Consider the following 21,021-nt stretch of genomic DNA (forward strand, 5'->3'; position numbering starts at 1 on the left):
TGCCTGTCTTGGCCTCCCAAAATGTTGGGATTACAGGCATGAGCCACTTATCATCATGTTCTATGAGTCGGTGATAAAAAATAAAGTAGATAAGGACATCCTAAAACAACATCACACTAGAAAATAGATTTATTGGTTATCAAACTCCATTTTAAAGACTTTCTAAACCTAAGAGCTACAACTCTGAAATATTTTTGAGAATAAATTATTTTTAAAAGCTATATATTTTTTATACACTTGCAAGGCTGACATGGGTTAATTGCAAAGCAGAAAACAGTAATTGCCTGTAAACAGTTTCATCACTATTGTTACATCCCATGAAAACTTGGGATTGCCATTAATTCTCTGTTCATTACCATGTGACTTGCAATGGCAAAGTATTTGTATAACGCATACTTTTTGGTACCTCTTTCCTCTGTGAAATTTTGACACTATTTTACTTTAGCAACAGATCTCTTATGTGTTTATTAAAGAAGTACACTTTACTTGCACCTGTTTTCTGCCCCACAGGTATTCTCAATGGGTGAGGTAAATACTTATGGTGAAGTGCTTATCCCAAAGGCTAAAAACAGAATTGTGGAATAAGAATACATGCATTCTTTTTGAGATTTCTGTAACAGAAATCTAGTGAAATATTAGTGGAGAAGCGTAAAAATTAGACTAATCATCTCAGTATCACTGCGCAATAATGGATGTTAAGAGTACTGAACTGGTAATCAAAAGAACTGAGTTTGAATGTATAACCTCTTATTTGCTGAACAGTGATATTCACCTAACATCTTTGTGCTTCACTTTCCTCATAAACAGAGATAATATAATAACTTCTATCTTCCTCAGAGGATTGTTAGGAGAATGAAAATAACATTGCTATATATGAAAAAACCTTCATAATCCTCACACATATGCAAATATTAGTTTGTCACTAGAGGAAGGTCTTTTTTCTTTTTGTAATATATTAATATTCACAGTAAACTATAACAGAGTTTATTTAGGCATTTTTGGAAATTGCCACATAAACCACATGAATTTTTTAATAAGAAAATGCTTATGGGGTCTGCATGAAAAAATATTTTATTGATTTTCACGGATGAACACTTAGATGTAAATGTCAAAGCATATTTCCACTAAATCTTCAGGATATTTAGATTTATTAATTAATTCATCAAGTCAAACCTTGCTATGAAACCTCCAGGGAGATCATCAGTATGGTAATCTCTCTTCTTTACTTAGTTATGGGGGAAGCAGAAGTCATGTCTCTCATGAGTGTCTGTTCTGCTCTCATCAATATAGGAATGTTGTGGACAGACTGGATGGGCCTTTGGGTTTGGAATTTTACTACTACTCCAGGGCCTAGTTTGATTTGTAGTTCTGGAATCTTCATCAGCTTATCTGCAAGTTGCCTTTGTCACAGTGAAACGAATCCATGTACAGAAAGACTGACAATGCACCCAAAAGTGATTTGATAATTTACAGTAAGAAATATTGTAAACTTATCTTCAAAATAACACTAATGCATTACTTTTCTTTATAACTCCTAAAGGCTTTTAAATTCATTATCTCATTTTGGAACCTCTTGACTATTGAACAGAATGACTGAATTTATTTTAAACTGTTTCTCTATTTATCAGATGAAAATACCTGAAAGGTAAAGCAGGACAGGAGACTATATACTAGTTGTGAAAAATAACATACTGTTAGCAGTTCTTTATATCTCCTTCCTGTCTTTCGTATGCATGTTTATATTACTGAGATTATGTTGTATATGCCATTTAAATGCTTACGTTTTCATTTTTTCTGCTTATGGTGGAAATATATGGCTTTTGTAGAAACTTTAGAAAAGTTGTGGAAAATAGACAAAAGTCTAAAGCAGAAAATGAAAGCTGCATATAATCTACTACTGTACGAATGATTAACCACTGGGAACATTTTAGTGTATTTTCTTCCAGGACTTCTTGTTATTTTTTATTTTTAGAAAAGGAACGGGGATCACACCAAGGCAGAAGTGCTTGTTGGGGGACAGACACTGGCTTGGCTGGGATCAAGTAGCCTTTCTGCTCTCCAGCCCAGCGGACTGAAAGAAGCAGATCAGCACTCTTCTTCCTGGACAGGGGTAATGAGAATGAGTATTTTCCTTTAAAGCTCACTTGTTTCCGTATTCTAAGCGGAGGCGAACATTGTTCTTTTCTCGTGCGTTCCCACCTTCAAGACCCACCAACACCTGCCTGCCCACATTTCGAGTTATCCTCGTCGGCTCCTGCAAGCCCGCACTCTTCTCCGCGGCGGCTACTCTCCGCTCATCCAGACTCCCGCCCCCACTGCGCCTTCTTCCTGCGATGACCGAGGAGGCGGTGGGAGACCACCACTTGCGAGCTTCCAAGGGACCTTCAAACCTGAACCGCAGAGTCAGAGCCCTCACCCCGTAGAAAAGTCAGGAGCGCCCCGGGGCCCCCATCGGAAGCTTCGTGCCTCCCCGTGGAAAGGTCGCGAGCAGGGAAGGCCTTCGTGGCCGCTGAGTCCCCTACTCCAGGGGCGGCGGCCGCGCTCAGAAAGAGCGGCCCTTCTCGTCCCTCCCGAGGTTATCGTCAGAGTGCACTTCCTTGGGGAAACAGAGGTCATTCTGTGGAGTCCCCCCTTTCTGCTGTTCTCGGGAGGGAGAAGGCTGCTAGACCCAGGCTCGCTCCCCGCCTCTCGGGAGATCCGGGAAGGCCTCTATTGCTGAACGCCGAGATCGCAGCCAGCGGCCCGATCTTCTCCCTATCGCTTTGCAAGCCGGGAGAAGTGCGTCCCTTCTCGCTTGCCTTATGCCTGGCGAAGCGGGGACCGCACTATAGTGCAGCCGCCGAAGGGGAGAACGCTCACGTACGGCTCTCGGCTTCCCAGTGAGCAGCAGTAGCTCCTGGAAAACCAACGCTAAGACTACCGGGGTCAGTATTAGCTTGTCTTAGGAGCCGGCACAGGGGGAAGGAACAACGATTCTCAAGAGCTAGGCAGCGGACCTCCCTCTTTTCTCCCCCTTGACTGTCCTGGACCGCATGGGGCTGCGAGCGCGCACCGGCGGCCGCGGAACTTGCTCAGCCTCTGACAGCTGGGTGGGAACACCTCGGGGTGTCGAGTTCCGACTCAAGGGGCGGGACGGGGCGGGGCGAGCGCGCGCGGGGCGGAGCGCGCGCGAGCCGGGACGCGAGGAGGGAGCGCGCGAGTGAAGCCGAGCTGAGCCGAGCCGAGCCGAGCCGGGAGGTGCCTGGGAGAGGCAGGCAGAGCCCAGCCGGCCGCCTGCGGCTCAGTACCGATCTTGCCGCGTCGCCGGGCTCCGCGTACCCCTGTCTCTGCCCAGGCTCCCGCAAAACTTTTATTCTCTGGGGCCCCCGGGGTGTGTGAAGGAATTGGAACGTTCTGCCATCTCCGCGCTCCCCTGCGGCGGCAACCGAGGGGACCTGCATCCCTCGTCCGCCAGGCTCTGGAGCCCTGCGCCTCACCTGCTGATCGCTCCCCGGAGTCTCGAGGGGGCACCCCTGGAGGGACCGCGCGGGCGCCGGCGCCCCTGAACTCTCCCCCTCACCGCGGCAGACCCGCCCAGCGCAACTTTAACTTGATTCTTCTTGCCCAACCGGGGAACCCGCGGCTGCTGCTGCGGTGGCTGCTGCTACCGCCGCCGCCGCCGCCGCGGTCTCACAAAGGGGCTCAGGGAAGGGAGGCGGCGCGGGCGGCAAGGACGGGCCTCCGGGCCGCCGAGGCGGGGAGACAAAAGGGAAGCTGCCTCTGCTCGCGCTGCCCGCTCAGAGCCGATTGCTCGGTTGCCTCTGGCTGGGCTCCGCGAGCCTCTCCCCCACCCTCGGGCACTGCTCCGCCTCCCTCCCGGCGGGCTGTCCCCCAGTGCTCCCGGACCCCGGCGAGCCTTCGGGGCGCGCGTCGCTGGTGGTGGTTGAGGCTCTAGCGATAATAAATGATAGAGGATACAATGACTTTGCTATCTCTGCTGGGTCGCATCATGCGCTACTTCTTGCTGAGACCCGAGACGCTTTTCCTGCTGTGCATCAGCTTGGCTCTATGGAGTTACTTCTTCCACACCGACGAGGTGAAGACCATCGTGAAGTCCAGCCGGGACGCCGTGAAGATGGTGAAGGGCAAGGTAGCCGAGATCATGCAGAATGATCGACTCGGGGGGCTTGATGTGCTCGAGGCCGAGTTTTCCAAGACCTGGGAGTTCAAGAACCACAACGTGGCGGTGTACTCCATCCAGGGGCGGAGAGACCACATGGAGGACCGCTTCGAAGTTCTCACGGATCTGGCCAACAAGACGCACCCGTCCATCTTCGGGATCTTCGACGGGCACGGGGGAGAGGTAGGAGCTACCCGGGGCTTTGTGTTTGTGTCCGTGTATGTCTCGTGTGTGTGTGTGTGCGTGCGTGTGTGTGTAAACAACAGGACAGCGTGTGCGCAGCGGGAGAGGATCTGGGTGCGAGGGGCGTGGTGATGACACCACGGTGCCTGGCTGGACAAATGCGGCTCAAGTTGCCAAAAGCACTGCTGGATCCAGACTTCTTGGGGCTGAGGGTCCACTTTAGGGAAAGCAGAGTCATCCACAGCATATTTGTTGCTACTTAATATGAGGTTCCCAAGGCCGGAACCCAGCAAACACTGTGCTAGTTTAGCAAGGAGAATTAATGGTATCTCCAGTGAACTTTGGTCCCAGACCCCAGAGCCCTTGTTCTAGGGTTTGAGCTGAACTAGGCACAGAGAAGGAAAACAATATCTTATGCTTTATTAGGCAAAGAAGCTGTATCTGCAGAGCGAGCTCATTGAGGGTGAAGGAACCTGTGACTCCTTCCCATCGCCTTCACTCTAGGGAGGAATCCGAGGGGCAGCTCTGCGCTTCTTTCCGACTCTATCAACTTTACAAGTGCAATTGGGCCAATTGACAGGAGCGCCTCGCTGGCCGCTTGTTTTCACTAGGATCTCAGAGGGGGACCTAGTTGTCCCTGGCCTTTGCAGAGGTGGCTATGCCCGCAAAGGAGGCGGTGCTTTGACCTCACCCTTGCGCACTGGCGGGCTTAGGGGTGCAGACGTCGCCCTGCTTCTAGATTCCTTTGTTTGTGGTTCATCTGGAAGCAGGAGATAGCTAGAGGCCAGTTCAGTTCCCTCTCCCACATTTCTGCGGCACCCGGGTTGTGCGCTGAGGCCCAGGTTTCCTGGAGGTTAGGCAAGGGTTGGCTGTGGTCCTTGCGCATTGGCCCAGGCAAAGTGAGAGGGAAATGTGGCTCTAGCGCCATGCTCCAAAGAACACTGGGCCAATCACCCCATCTCTCAAGTTGGCAGTTTGTATCGGGTTCATTGCTGCATACTCTTTGTTTACCCTTTTGGCAGCATACTCTTCTTATTCTTAATCCCTTCCTGTTTTTGATTACACCCCTCCCTTGAACTCCCATACAAGTTTTCCCCCAACTTTCTTCTCTGCCCTCTGATCTCTGGGTAGGCTGTAGGGAACTGCAGGGACTGCCATTCTTTTTCAAGCATTTGCTTGTTCTTTGGCCTTTGTTTTGGGTAAACGTTGAGAAAGCTTTCAACTGGATATCTTATCTGCATTCCTCACCCATCACTCTGCTAATCTTTTCAAGCTACTGTGCCTACCTGCCTTGTAGAACCAACTTTGCCAAGAATGACAAACTTAGTAGGAAAACTTATTTGGTAGAACTGAAATCAGTTTTTGGCATTTTCCATCCACTCTAGCTTTTTTTATATTCTGTTTTTTCAGAATGCAAGTTTCTCACTGGTTGTAAATTTGTAACCTCTTGGGTAGTGTTGAGATCCCCTCCCCTTGGTCACAGAGTAAGTGAAAGATGTAAAATTAATTGAGGGAAAAGAGGCTGTGTACATGGGCAAAAACATACCTTAATGACAAAGTTGCCAGTATAATGGCTGATTTGTCTTCTTGGCTTGAAGCAGACTACCTGTATTTTCATTTTTTTGTGCCTGTATTCAATGAGGGTGAAGGAAGCTGTGATTCCTTCCTTTGTAAATCATTTAACAAGCTTATATTTATTATATATTTTTATATTAAAATTGGTGGCTGGTGATAATCTGCTTCTGGTCTTAGAAAGCACGGTTTTAATTTTATTAAAGATTTGGTTGTAATAGTAATGTGGTGAAATTTTGGGTTGTGGTTGTCTGGGTGTGATGCATTGGCATAGTTTTAGCCTTGGGCTAAAAAAGTGTAAGTGATTGGGTGATTTAAATTTTTTTTTCTTTTAAGTTGATACTGTAAAACCTGAAAGTTGCAGACCAAAACACTTTTCAGGTTGAAAAATTTCAAGTACTATCTTGTGGTAAATGTACCATCCAGAAAAGGGACACGATAAATGCTTTTATTTTACTAAAAGTATTTTATACGTACATGGCTTGTCATTAAATTTTTTAACTGCAAATGAAAAGATGATCATCGTTAGCCAAACCATGAAATACTTTTCTTTGTGCCTTACATTAAAAAGCATGCTGTTTGCAAAATAATTGATATTATCAGTACTCTTAAAAATAGAATATTTGTTCTGTTCATAATCCCTTATCATATGTAGCCAGTTAGTTCATTTTGGCTTTGTTTTAGGGCAAAATAAGGAAAGTGCTACAAAAGGAATTACTTAATTGCTATTGGGAGTATAACCGTGACAAATAATATTAGGTAATTTCTCTCTTGCTTTTTCTTTATATATCATTCAAAATCCTACCATCTAATTCTTGTGTGTTGTTTAGCTCCTTTAACATTCACCAGAGGAGGGTGCCACTGTTTGATTTTAGTATAGATGATGTTAGCTCCTGTCACAAAAGAGGAAGCTTTTTCTGAACTTTCTATTATTTATGTATATTGTATCTCTAGAATGGTACAGACGATAAATGAGGAGTTTAATTTTATTTCTAATAACTCACACTAGTAAGATAGGCCATCAGAAACTAGGGCCCATCTGTAATTGTAGTACTCTTTAGATGCAGAGGAGACATTGCCTTGTATATGCTTGTATATCCATTTCATCTGTGTATATCAATTTCATCCCTCATCCTTTTTTTTTTCTTTTAAGCTGAGATGCTGATAGCTGGAGAAGTTGTGACCTTCCTAAGGCTATGTGGCTAGTTCAAGGCCTTCAGTTTGTTGATCTCTATATGAAACCACTGGACAAATTGGCTTGAATATTTACCTAGATAGATGGTGCCCTGGGGATACAAGGGTGAATGAAATATAACCCCTATCCTCAAAAAGTTCCAGTCTAGTGAGAGAGATAGACCTCTATACCAAAAATTATAGTCATGGTGCGCTTAGAGTGTTACGGGACAACAGAGGAGGGACATTTAAATCAGACTGGTAGGTAGGAAGGCCCAGGAAAAAACGCCTTGAAGGTATTATTTACTTCAAGATTAGCAGCATAGGTTTTGACTTGAGATCTGGCTTTGAATCTATGCTCTGCTTTATTCTAGCTGTGACATTGGACAAGTTGCTGAAACAGCTTTATCTGGGAGTTTATTATCTAAAAAATAGGGATAATGATGCCTGTAAGGTGTACCTTCATCAGTTGTATTATACCCTGTCTAGAGAAGTACCTAATGGAGAGAAGGATACGGAAGAGGAAAGGCCAAGAAGACCAAGAAGTCTGCAGTGCTGGGGCAGCAATATTCAAGGGAGAGAGACTCTTCCTGTGTGAGCCACAACTTTGATCGCTATGAAGATGTATGTAGTGCAGGGATAATTTATTAGATATCCCCCAAACTCTCTATATCTCAAGGTTCTAACTTTCAGTGGACTCCTGATTACTAATTCAGGATTTCGGTTATCCAGATATTTGAGAAAACTGTGTTGTGGCTTTAGGTGTAAATTTTCTTACTAGTCCAAAGGAATATTCTCTATGATTAATTAAGAAATTGGTATTCTGATTTGTACTTCAGCCTCTTATGATTTGGGTTACCATGAGTTAGTTCTCTTGAGCATATTTAACTGTGGATTCTTCGGCAAAGATATGTCTCTGGACTTTTTATGCTGAGGACCAGACTCTGCAGGGCTGTGGCTTCTTCCAGATGGATGAGATTTTAAAGAGCCTTATCTCAGTGGTCCTACAGGCCAGCTTCCTCCCTTGATTCTAACCATGATACTGTGTGTGGATGGTTCACAGTGTGTGTATGTGTCTAAAGGTATGGCAGTGACTGTTTTCTTATATAACAAGATTAAAACAACAAAAAGGTAAAAAGGAGCTCGTTATATAAATTGATGTAGAAAGATTATTTTAAGATAAAAAATGATTTTTGTCTAGGAAAATCATTGTTTTTGTGCTTACTTGTAATTTTTATCTACAGGCAAAAGGTGGTTTTTTTTTTTTGTTTATTTCTTTTTTTTAAATACCATCTGGAAGAAATATCACCAAATCCTTTGGCACCTCTATCAATGTTCATGGCTGAAGCCTAGCTAGAAGAATAGATTGTTTTGTGCTCCATATGTTCATGAGCATTATTCTATTAAAGGTCTTATGTATCTTGATAATTGACACACAGCTTGGCCAGTGGTTAAAGCCTAGAGTTCCACATTTTGTATGAGGGAGAAGCCATACTTCAAGCGCTTGCCAGGGACTGCAGTCTTGAGGCTCAGCACTTCTCAGAAGCTCAGAAAATAAACTACTTATGGAGGGTTGCCTGAAGAATATATATATAGTCTGATTCTTTAAATCAGTGGTTCTTAACTTTGTTTGAGTCATGCTGCTCTTTGAGAATGTTATGAAACTACAGACATATTCCCCAGAAAAAAGGACATGCATATCAAATTTTCTTTGTAGTTTCAGAGACAAGTGGATGCATGAAGCTTCTGAATTTCAGATTAGTCTAGATAGAATAAAATCTGTTTTTGATGCATCTAGCTCTGCAAGGAACTGTGTATCTGAACCCCTTGCTTGGCCCTCCTGCTTTCCTCTCCATCATTTGCTTTTATTGAATTGTTTGCTGTCATTTGCTTGTGAGGGTTGTTTGGAGGAATAGTCTCCTTAGCTCTGAGAAATCAACTGCAAGAATGTTGTTGAGGAAATCATTTGTTATATTATATAGTATCATTTTAATGAGGACGAAGGGAGAAATAGTACTCTATTACTTATTTATCTTAAGGATGCTGAATTATGTAACTGATTGGGCCATCCTGGGTTTGTTGGCTGCTACAAGTATTAAGAGCCAAATGCCTGACCTACCTCTAGCAAATGTGCAGACTTTTATGGAATACATTCATCTGGTACATGAACCTCACTCCTAGGACAGTTTTTCTTTCCTACACTCGATTTTCCTTTATCCCATTTGTATTAGCCCGTTTTCATGCTGCTGATAAAGACATACTCAAGGCTGGGAAATTTACAAAAGAAAGAGGTTTAATGGACTTAGAGTTCCACGTGGCTGGGGAAGCCTCACAGTCATGGCGGAAGGTGAAAGGCGCATCTCACATGGTGGCAGACAGGAGAAGAAGAGGGCTTGTGGAGGGAAACTTCCCCTTATATAATTATCAGATCTTGTGAGACTTATTCACTATCATGAGAACAGTATGGGAAAGACCTGCCCTGGTGTTTCAAATTACCTCTTACCAGGTCCCTCCCACAATATGTGTGAATTCGAGATGAGATTTGGGTGGGGACACAGCCAAACCATATCACCATTTTTCTCTTCTCTTAGATATGTCATTTTAGCTTGTATTATATGTATTTATGTAAGTTTCATTGGATCCTTCTGAAATAAGATACACTTCTGAATAAATAAATTATGACTGGCACAGTGAATGATCTGCTTTTCAGACATTATAGCTGCTGTTAGTAAATGTTCAACTTTCACATTATGATGTATAAGAGGCCTAGGGATTTAGTGTGGACAAATGCCTTATGGTTTAAGAGAAGATTCTGATTATTTTGGTTTAAAATGGCACATTAAAGTTTCTGCAAAAATTTTTTTTTCAATGAAACCCTCCTTCCTATGCCTGTGCTTAAAGACCTTTTTGTATGGGAATGTAGGAACCTGACTGCTGACCTTGCTATGTCTTCTGAACAGGTTGTTAAGAAATTCGGTTCAATTAAGCCAACATTTTCTGTATAGTCTGGCACCTGTGAAAAGCAGTGTTATGTTCTATGTGATGTCTAAAGATGATTCGGTGCATTCTGTGTCTTCAGGGAGCATTCTGTCTACTTGGAGAGATGAGCTTTTTTAAAAAAAAAATAGCGGAGTTACAAGATGCCTGCCACCTACGAGTGTGTGATGGCTTGACTGAAGGAGCTTGGGGAATTTTGGATAATTTTGAAGAGGAACTGACATTTAATTGTATCCTAGCATTTCTGTAGACAGCGATTGGGTGGAGGAAGGAGGGGAGGGTGACATTAGAGGTTGAAGAAAAAATATGGAAATGGTACAGAGGAAATAAAATGCAGGCACCGTTGGAAGAAGGCAGGTAGTATTATTTGTCAGGAGTAGGCTTTCCCCAACGGTAATCATTCTAGAAGCTCATTCATTATTTTTTTCCATATTCAAGTACCCTCTGTGTTTTGATATACTAAATTTATTTTTAAATTAACTGTTTTTCAATGTTAAGTATATTTATTTGAAAAAGAAACTTCATATCAGCACCGGGAGTGGAAAAATCCATGAAATGAAATTCTTGGCCTTTAACCTGCTGAGATGCTCTCTCCATCTTGATGGAGTAGAATGATTCTAGAAAGATTTATCTCCTAGTCTCTGGTTGTCTCTAGAGTTCCTCTGTCCTCTTCCCCTTGCTTTTTTATGAGGAGAAAAAGTGGCTTTTAAAATTTAATTGCCAGTCATAATTTGAAGCAAGGCAGCCTACTTGCTCCCTTTGCAGGTGGAGAGCACTTCCAGTGATGCCGCTTTGTGAGGAGCTCTGGTTTGGAGTATCCCTTTCCACTGTGACTCATGTGACAGAGATTTTATTTGTATCATGCCTCCATGGGAAACACAGAGTTATGGGCAATGTTTCAGCATAAATTCCATCCTCATTTTTAATGCAGGTAAATGGGAAGAGATTATAGGAATAAAACTGATGTTTTTCTAGCTAGTTTAAAAAAATAAATAATTCACAACTAAGGTACTTGAACCATTATAGATAACACATTGCTTGTGACATAACTTACAATGACAAAAATATACCAGCATGCTAGGTCCTCCTGTTGAGCCATGGCCTGGGGTTTGGGATACACACAGGTGAGGAGAGTGGGAGATGCTGCTGGAACTATTGTTAGCACTATTATTGAAGCTGTGCCGAGGAGCCTGGGCCATGTTCTGTATATATTGGAGAACTACTGTATAGGAATGGCATAAAATCCATGCTTTAGTAATCCTGCTCCTCCAAACTATGTGGAGGATTGATTTGAACTAACAAGATAGAAGTATGAGGGGAGAGGGTCAATTGGGAAGCTTGAGACAGAGCAGTGAAGATGAAACCCAGGAGTGTGGGCCATTGTTTTTTTAATTTTATTTTTATTTTTATTATTATTATTATTATACTTTAAGTTTTAGGGTACATGTGCACAATGTGCAGGTTAGTTACATATGTATACATGTGCCATGCTGTGTGCTGCACCCATTAACTCGTCATTTAGCATTAGATATATCTCCTAATGCTATCCCTCCCCTCTCCCCCGACCGCACAACAGTCCCCAGAGTGTGATGTTCCCCTTCCTGTGTCCATGTGTTCTCATTGTTCAATTCCCATCTATGAGTGAGAACATGTGGTGTTTGGTTTTTTGTCCTTGCAATAGTTTACTGAGTATGATGATTTCCAATTTCATCCATGTCCCTACAAAGGACATGAACTCATCATTTTTTATGGCTGCATAGTATTCCATGGTGTATATGTGCCACATTTTCTAAATCCAGTCTATCATTGTTGGACATTTGGGTTGGTTCCAAGTCTTTGCTATTGTGAATAGTGCCGCAATAAACATACGTGTGCGTGTGTCTTTATAGCAGCATGATTTATAGTCCTTTGGGTATATACCCAGTAATGGGATGGCTGGGTCAAATGGTATTTCTGGTTCTAGATCCCTGAGGAATCGCCACACTGACTTCCACAATGGTTGAACTAGTTTACAGTCCCACCAACAGTGTAAAAGTGTTCCTATTTCTCCACATCCTCTCCAGCACCTGTTGTTTCCTGACTTTTTAATGATTGCCATTCTAACTGGTGTGAGATGGTATCTCATTGTGGTTTTGATTTGCATTTCTCTGATGGCCAGTGATGATGAGCATTTTTTCATGTGTTTTTTGGCTGCATAAATGTCTTCTTTTGAGAAGTGTCTGTTCATATTCTTTGCCCACTTTTTGATGGGGTTGTTTGTTTTTTTCTTGTAAATTTGTTTGAGTTCATTGTAGACTCTGGATATTAGCCCTTTGTCAGATGAGTAGGTTGCGAAAATTTTCTCCCATTTTGTAGGTTGCCTGTTCACTCTGATGGTAGTTTCTTTTGCTGTGCAGAAGCTCTTTAGTTTAATTAGATCCCATTTGTTATTGTTGAAAGAGAGGGAGAGGATGTGATGGGAGTGGATAACTCCTGAGGTGGTAAGACTGATGTCAGGGTTTCCATAACTTTTGTTACCATTTTAGTAATTCTACTTAATGAATGTTAAAATAAATCTACAGCAAAGTCAAATATATTTTAAAGTAAACTAATCTTAACATTATAAAAATAATATGACTCCATGATAGATATTATAGAAAAGAAGAAACATTCCTCCAAATCTCATTACCCTGTCACATCTACTGTTACATTTTTGGTGTATTGTTTGCTGGTCATTTTGTTTGTTTGTTTGTTTCTTTTTTAGGGGGTGGGGTGGGCAGGATCTGGCTTTGTTGCTGAGGCTGGATTGCAGTAGCACCGTCATAGCTTACTACAGCCACAAACTTCTGGGCTCTGATGATCCTCCTGCCTCAGCCTCCTGAATAGCTGGGACTATAGGCATGTGCCACTGTGCCCAGCTTCACCTTTTTTAAAACAGTATGCATTTTAAATGTAATCTTACATAATTATAAAAATATGCATATGTAGATTTAAATCTTGTTGTTTTTCTTTGTATAATTCTATAAAGATACTGTCATTTTGCTCTATAATGCTTTATATTTGATTTGTTTTTTATTTATTTTAATTCTCTCTCTCTCTCTTTTTTTTTTAAGATGGTGTCTTGTTCTGTCCCAGGCTGGAGTGCAATGGCACGATCTAGGCTCTTTGCAAACTCTGTCTCCTGGGTTCAGGCAATTCTCCTGTCTCAGCCTCCCAAGTAGCTGGGATTACAGGCACCCGCCACTACGCCCAGCTAATTTTCATATTTTTTAATAGAGATGGGGTTTCACCATGTTGGCCAGGCTGGTCATGAACTCCTGACCTCAGGCAATCTGCCCCTCTCGGCCTCCCAAAGTGCTGGGATTACAGGCATGTGCCACCGTGCCCAGCCTATTTTAATTCTTTATATTTATATTTTGAATATATTTTTTAGTGATAGAGCAATATTTTATTGAGTAGAGATTTGAGAAATTACTCAACTGCTTCCTTATTGGTATATACTTAGGCTCCTCTAACTGCTTACCATTGTAAATACCATTGTAATAAATATTTTTGTGTTTCTACTGTAGTTTGGATTATTTCTCTAGGGTGGGTTTCCAGAAGTGGGATTTCTGGATCAAAGGAATAAAGGAGAAGCCACCATTATTGATGGTAATAACAATTGCTGACGTTTATTGAGTATGTATAATATGCCAGGCAGTATTTATAAAGTACTTTATATATGTTATCTAATTTTAATTCTGATAAGAGTTTATGAGGTAGGTACTATATTATCCCCCATTTTGTAGGTGTAGAAATTAAGGCACTGAGAGGTTAAGTAATTTGCCCATGGTCTCTCACAGCTTGTGGATGGTGAAAGTAGGGTTTGAAACTGAGATTCAGACTTAGAGCTCCCTGTCTCCAAAGCCTGTACCATCAGTTTTTGGTTGAAGCCCTACAGATCTCCTAATTTGGTCAATGAAGTGCTGATAACATTGTTATGTGGACACTGCCTAGTCTTCTCGATTTGCTTAGTGAGACTTTGGTTTTCTCATATGACTGTGACAGTTGTGTCTCTGTGACAGCTGGTGGTGGTTTTGAAAACCCTATGCTGCTAACCTTGGTAGGTTGATCTTGTAATTACCTAGAAAAGTCCTGTAGTTAAAAAAGATTGGGGTCAGAAGTCAGAGCAGGTGATGCTTCACATTCAAACATCTGTTCTAATCCACCCTGCTTCTTTGCTGGCAGAATCTCTATCCCACTACAGAAAATCTGCAATATTTTTGCCTGTTGGCTCATGAAAGGCTTTCATAGAAATTATAGTGGTATTAGCATAACCAGTTACAATAAACATAAATGACTTATGTTTTATTTTACTTCAAAGTACCAAAGGCTTGACTTTAGGATAAATATGTAGGAGTGTGGATGTGTTTGCATAATTTTTCTTTATATTCAAGCTTCGACTTTTTTTTCTTTTTCAGGATCAAAACAGTTTCCGATTACATATATTGTTAATTTTAAACAGCAAATATCATTTTCTCATTTGTTTATAATACTAAGTTGGTATGTTTAGTTTGAGTGAATGCTAATCCTGCGTTTTCATTCTAGAAGGCTACTTAATACATTATTTTCTTAGCCAACCTTAAGTCAAGCCAAGCTTTGGTTATGGCTAGTGATAATCTGTTTTTAATAAAAATCTTCAAAGTTGAAACAAACAAAAGAAGCCATCCATTTCCAAATAGTTAATGTAATGATAATCCCTTTTATAGCTTTGTTTTATAGTTTTAGACCCTCCTCTGAAAAGTACAGAGCATTTTTATTAATATTTATACAGGTAAAAATCATGCATATTGATAAACTAATATACTTTCAATAAAGTTGAAGTCTATGCTATGAAAAACTGCTTAAAAAGTGAAGATATATGATATGGTCTGGGTCTGGGTCCCCACCGAAATCTCATCTTGTATTGTAATTTCCGTGTGTTGAGGGAAGGACCTCGTGGGAGGTGATTAGATCGTGGGGGGACTAGATCATTAGATCTGGGGATTAGATCATTAGATCATTAGATCTCCTTGCTGTTCTCATGACACTGAGTGAGTTCTCATGAGATCTGACAGTTTTATAAGGGGCTTTTCCCCTCTTTGCACTTCTCATTCTCTCTCCTGCCACTCTGTGAAGAGGTGATTTCCACTATGATTGTAAGTTTCCTGAGGCCTCCCCAGCCATGTGGAACTGTGAGTCAATTAAGTCTCTTTTCTTTGTAAATTACCCAATCTCAGGTATTCCTTCATAGCAGTGTTAAAATGGACTAATACAATATAATATTTTACTTCTGAAAAAAAAAGAAGCTACACGTCTTGATCACTTGATCTCTCTGGAGTTTTTCCGCGCCCCCCCCTTCTCTTTCTCTGTTTCTTGAGAATAGGGCCCAATTTAATGGAACCTTAGCTGCTTCTAACTTTTCTGGAATTAAGGAGGGCCTTGATACTTTAGTCTGTTAAGATTGAGACTTAACCTACTTTCTTCCATTCCTAGAAGACAAGAGAGTTCCTGTCTGCCACTGGGCGTGGGGCTCCTGAAGGCAAGTTTGGGGCCATTGCATACGATAATGCAAGATGTACACTGTACAGTGGTACTAGGTGGAGAGATATTATTTTCTTATGTGTGCAGAACTATCTGCTCCCCAAGCTAGGCATCTATGGGTCTACAATAACTTGGAAACTTTTCTAGTTTGTACAGAAGCTAAAGGTGCCATAGCAGTAGGCTGTATTTCTGAGACTCACAGACCTTTTACCATACCATCCACCATTAGTGCCCTCCATGTTCTGCTCTTGTATGAGCAGCTGATAGATGATGATCTTTGTGTCTTAGTTTCTTTTATTTTTTTTGATATAGGATCTTACTCTGTCATCCAGGCTGGAGTGCAGTGGCACCATCTCGGTTCACTGCAAACTCCACCTCCCAGGCTCAAGTGATCCTCCCACCTCAGCCTCCCAAGTAGCTGGGACTACAGGTGTGTGCCATCATGGCTGGCTAATTTTTTGTGTTTTTGGTAGAGATGGGGTTTTGCCATGTTACCCAGGCTGATCTTGAACTCCTGAGCTCAGATGATCCACCCGCCTCGGCCTCCCAAAGTGCTGCGATTACAGGTGTGAGCCACTGCATGCAGCCTGTGTGTCTTAGTTTCTAAATCAAAGACCATTGCATGTCAGTAAACCTTGTGACTTCTTTGGAGTAGTAAACACTTATTTGCATTTGCTTTTCAAAATTAATCTTGCAAATTTTGGTCATTATAAATGTGAGTGGTGATTTAATGCCCTGTAGCAGTAAATCTTAAATATTTCAAATTGTATTTTTAAGAAGAGGGTCTATATTCAGCACTACTCTTGGACAGCAAAGTTTTTAATCTAAAATATGGTATAAAATTTATTCTCTTAGTTATGAGATTGCAATAGGGCAGAAACTGTTTTATTCTGATAAGTGTATACCATTTCTTTTTAATCTAGTAAGTGCTTTCATTTATCGTTTTAATTAAATGAATTAATTTTCAGTTAAATTAGTCACTGGATATTTTCTCGCCAAATAAGTCTCTTAATGACACTGTCAGGATTTTACGGAAATTGAGACATAGTAGGATCTTTGATCATAGTGTTTATCTTTTTGCTTCATGGATAATGAAGTGAATTTTCTATAACAGTTGGTTTACATAGTTATGTGGTAGATATGTTCCAGAGTTTGAGATTAAGAAGTTTTTACTTCTGTTTTATTTTAGCACTTAGATGTTTTTCTAAATTTGTCTTTCTGAGTTTTCTCTCTAGATAGGTCTGGCAGGCATTTTTGAATTGTCATGTAATCCAAATATAGTGCCTAAGGCTTCACGGCTACATGAAATATCTATTTTTAAAGACTTTCATCAAGGAGATTCCACATTTTCCCTGGAGAATTTTTTTCACTATAATCCTTTCTCTCAAGAAATTCATCTCTGTATGTGAACTAGGTCCCTCTCGTTTAAGACTATTTCTTCTAGTCTGGCTTCATCAGAGAGAGATAAATAAAGATTAGATTGTTACAATTTTAATACTGGTAAAACAATTATATTAATAATTTTTTCTCTTCCCCGCAAATTAAATATTAACATTAAATTTATGTGAGAAGTACTCATCTCAAAAAGGGAAATTCAATGTAATTTCTACTAAAGACAGAATAGTTTCTAGATAATCAGTAGTGGCTCCTGTTTGTAAAGAGCTAGTCTGGCAATAAGGAAATGTCCTCTTATAGATCGGTTGGTTTTGTCTATTATAAGTGTCTGTTGTCAGAGACTTATGCTACAGGTGGAGTGGGTTCTAGCTGGCCACCTAGATGGTACATTATTGGGAAGTTTTTGGTTGCAAGTGACAGAAAACTCAAGTGGAAGCAGATTAAACACTGGAGACAGTTATTATCTCACATAACAAAAGGCCCAAAAGAGGCTTTTGATCTAGCAGCTCAGTGACTTCAAGGCTCTGATTCAGTGTCTCAGAAATTCTCTTCAGTTTTCCCTCATGGTTGCAAGATGTGATACTCTGAAGTGCTGCAGCCATCTTTGTATAACTACATCCAGAGACATGAGCAAGAAATTATATCTGTCCTGTTCTTCTTTAAGCTTCAGGAAACCTCTCAAGAAAGTACTCTTCACATCTTACAGGCCATAGCTGTATCACATGTTCATGCCTAAACCAATGACTTGGTCATGGGAATGTGATCAGCATGATTAGCCTTGACCCATCATAATTCATTCTGGGTCTGAGGAGGAGCCCAGCCTCTGGAGGACATGACAGCTTAGAAAGGTGAACAAAACTAGAATTGTATTAGCTAGGAAGAAGGAGGAGTGGAAATGGTTGTTGAGTGAGCCACATAGGTGGGAAGGGGGTTTAGAGATGTTGCTTGTTCTGCACGTTAGTAACCTCATTGGAGAATGTTGTTGTAAAGTATATAACACTGATGTGGGGGAAAATAGACTTTAGAGGACTTCAGAAAAGAGTAAACCTTCTTATTTTTGGATTGTCTTAGGGATGGTTTTATTTGGGAGCTGAGACATAAATTTGGTATTTTAGGGCCCCATCAAGTCTTAAGAAACTACTAGTAGGTATTAGGTTGGTGCAAAAGTAATTGCAGCTTTTGCCATTAGTTTTCTAACTCAGGTTTTTTTCTCTGCTCTGTGAACTAGTGATCAGGAGGGATCTGAGTGTTTGGAGAACAGCAAGGTGGGTTTTTTTTTTTTCTCTAATATATAACTGTATTCACTATAGTTAATGCTGCTGATGAATGTGGAAATATTATAGTAGTTCTTCTGTTGGCTATCCATTTTTACTTTACTATCTCCTGTTTTAGATGATGAATTTGTTGGTCAAATTCAGTAGGATTTTTGTTCTTTAATTATTAGATATTGTAAGTGTTATTTTGTTTTAAAATATTCGAATCTACTCCATGCCAAAGAGGGGATTCCTGGGAGGGTAGGAACTTTTTGTACCCATTTCAGAGGTGGCAACCTCTCAATGGTCTAGGCTACAGTGAGAAGAGAGTGTAAAAGACTTTTCAGTAGGCCAAATGAGTGTACTTGGAGTAAATTCTGGGTATGAGGATGAAGTAGTTATCCTTCTGCTGCTACTATAAACTGATTACAATGAGACCATCTTTTCATTATGTTTTCTCGTCTGATTATTGTCAGTTTATAAAAATGCTTACTGACTCAACTTCCTATTTATCTTCAGTAGCATTTCTGGTGATTCATTCTCTCTCTACTTTCTTTTCTTTTTTAAAAAGATATGCCGTCATATTGACTACAGATAATGTAATTTTGTCTCCTACTTTCTAGACAGTTGTATTTTTTGTTTTTGTTTTCTGCCTCATTTCATTAACTAGAACTAACAGAACAATATTTTTTAATACTGATGATAGTGGATGTTATCATGTTCCTGTGTTTGAGATTATTTTAAAAGTTTGAGATAAAGGGAATGTAAAAATGCCTTCAGTTTATGGATAATGGTGTAAATTTTCTTTACTGATATAGCGAAAGATGAAAACCAGTAGAAAGTAAGAGCCAAAGAAGAAAGGATATTTAAAGTATAGTAATATAGAGAATTAATAATCACAGAATGGACTAGAACTTATGTAGATGTAATGGTAAAAACCAGCATGCATTGATTACATAACGGGAAGAACAAATACTGTAGATTTTTCTTTGGAGAAAAGTATCATCACTAGACCCATCTGAAGGAAATGACCTAGAAAGCATTAGTCTAAACAATAGGCAGAATATCTGACTGCACAGGATAACGATTCTGCAGGTTGAAAGACCTAACCAGATATGCTCAGGAATCCTGCCCTCTGGTTTCAGAAAAGTGGGAGCTCTGGAGCCATCTTGCCCTGGCACTTCTGTTGGTTTTGGTGAAGGTCGTCCTTATTTTTTCTAGGATTTCCTGTGTATAAGATCCTTGCCCTAGTTTCTACTACCTGTCCTGTAAAGAAACAGTGGCTGCTTGCGGAGGAGTCTCATACTGAGCGAGGTTAGGTCCTGAGTTGGTACAAGAGACAAAGTCATGTCTAGTCAAAATCTCTCTTGAAGGATCCCTCAAATTGCCCATAAAGAGCAGTGTACATGATTTTGCACATCTTACTGTGTAGAGTAATATGTAATTATAAATGTGTAATATCCAAAGTTAAAATTTATTCCAAAGAATAAAGTATATGCATGTAAAATATATTTTTATAGTGTTTTAAATGATATAGAAGAGTATTTTGAATTTGTATAAATTTGTGAATGGTACCATTTCACTACACCTTCTATAAAGTAATAGAATAAGTAATTAAATAATATTTTGAGATTTTCAGGCAACTTTCAGGAACTTTTCTTTTCTTTTTTTTTGAGACAAGTCTCACTCTGCCACCCAGGCTGGAGTGCAGTGGCGAGATCTCGGCTCACTGCAATCTCTGCCTCCTGGGCTTAGGTGATCCTCCCACCACAGCCTCCTGACACACAACCACACCAGGCTAATTTTTTATTTTTTTTTTTGTAGAAATGGGGTTTCACCATGTTGCCTAGGCTGGTCTTGAACTTCTGAGCTCAAGCAGTCTGCCCTGCTTGGCCTCTCAAAGTGTGGGGATTATAGTCACGAGCCACCAAGCCTGCCTCTTTTTTTTTTTTTTTTTTTTTTTAAAGAAGAACATATTACATATTTCTGTGTGTGATCAGTTGGAGGAAATTTAGTCTCTTAAAGTTTTAAAGATATAAAGCAGAATAAAATGTGACTTTGGAGCTGGGAGTAAGATTAATTCATTCCGATTATATTTTTATAGTCAGTTTTAGGAAGATAATTGTAATGACATATTGAAAGCTTTATTTTTAATCTAAGTGCCAGCCATAGCTTTGACACCAGATGGGAATATAGAGATGGGCACTCAGCCTGGTAATTTATATTCTAAATACATGGAAAAAGTTTATATTTGCTGTTTTTTTTTTTTCTTGTCTATGGCTTGAAACCTTGGAGGATTTTATTCTCTAATGATTTCAGAAGAGAGACCAATTGGGGATTCTGACCTTTTCCCTACTTTTCTGGAACTCTTCTGAGCATCTGATATGGTACCTTCAGGCCTGACCTGTTTTTATAAATGCCTGGGCCTGGATTTGTCTGAGTGAGACTCACAAAGCAGCAAATAATTTTTGGAAAGGAAGCTCATATTTTTAACTGTAGGGGGACCTGAGTGTCTGCTGCTGAAGAAGTCATGGGGTAAAGAACTGGGATCCTGACAGTGGTCAGAGAAGCTCTCTATACCTTCATATTAGAGCCACAGGCCCTGCTCTGATTCATGGAACTACACAGAGACAGAAATTGTTTATCCCCAAAGGATTATGTAATGCAAACAGATTTAGACATGAAACGGTACAGGCAGGAGCATACTTGGGAAATATTGCTTAAAAGGGAATTCTTCGGTGAAAAAGA

General features: G+C 40.7%; 1 protein-coding gene across 1 annotated transcript in view; it reads left to right on the forward strand.

Annotated features, from left to right (window-relative positions):
- Positions 1–3,113: 3,113 nt before the first annotated feature.
- The window catches only part of PPM1L (protein phosphatase, Mg2+/Mn2+ dependent 1L), a 325,983-nt gene continuing 308,075 nt past the window's right edge, over positions 3,114–21,021 (forward strand). The window contains exon 1 of the mRNA XM_054482716.2: positions 3,114–4,342. Within this exon, the coding sequence (XP_054338691.1) occupies positions 3,944–4,342 (399 nt within the window). The 5' untranslated portion in view covers positions 3,114–3,943. The remainder of the gene's footprint in view (positions 4,343–21,021) is intronic.

Source organism: Pongo pygmaeus, chromosome 2 (assembly GCF_028885625.2).
Source record: "Pongo pygmaeus isolate AG05252 chromosome 2, NHGRI_mPonPyg2-v2.0_pri, whole genome shotgun sequence".
Taxonomy (NCBI): Eukaryota; Metazoa; Chordata; class Mammalia; order Primates; family Hominidae; genus Pongo; species Pongo pygmaeus.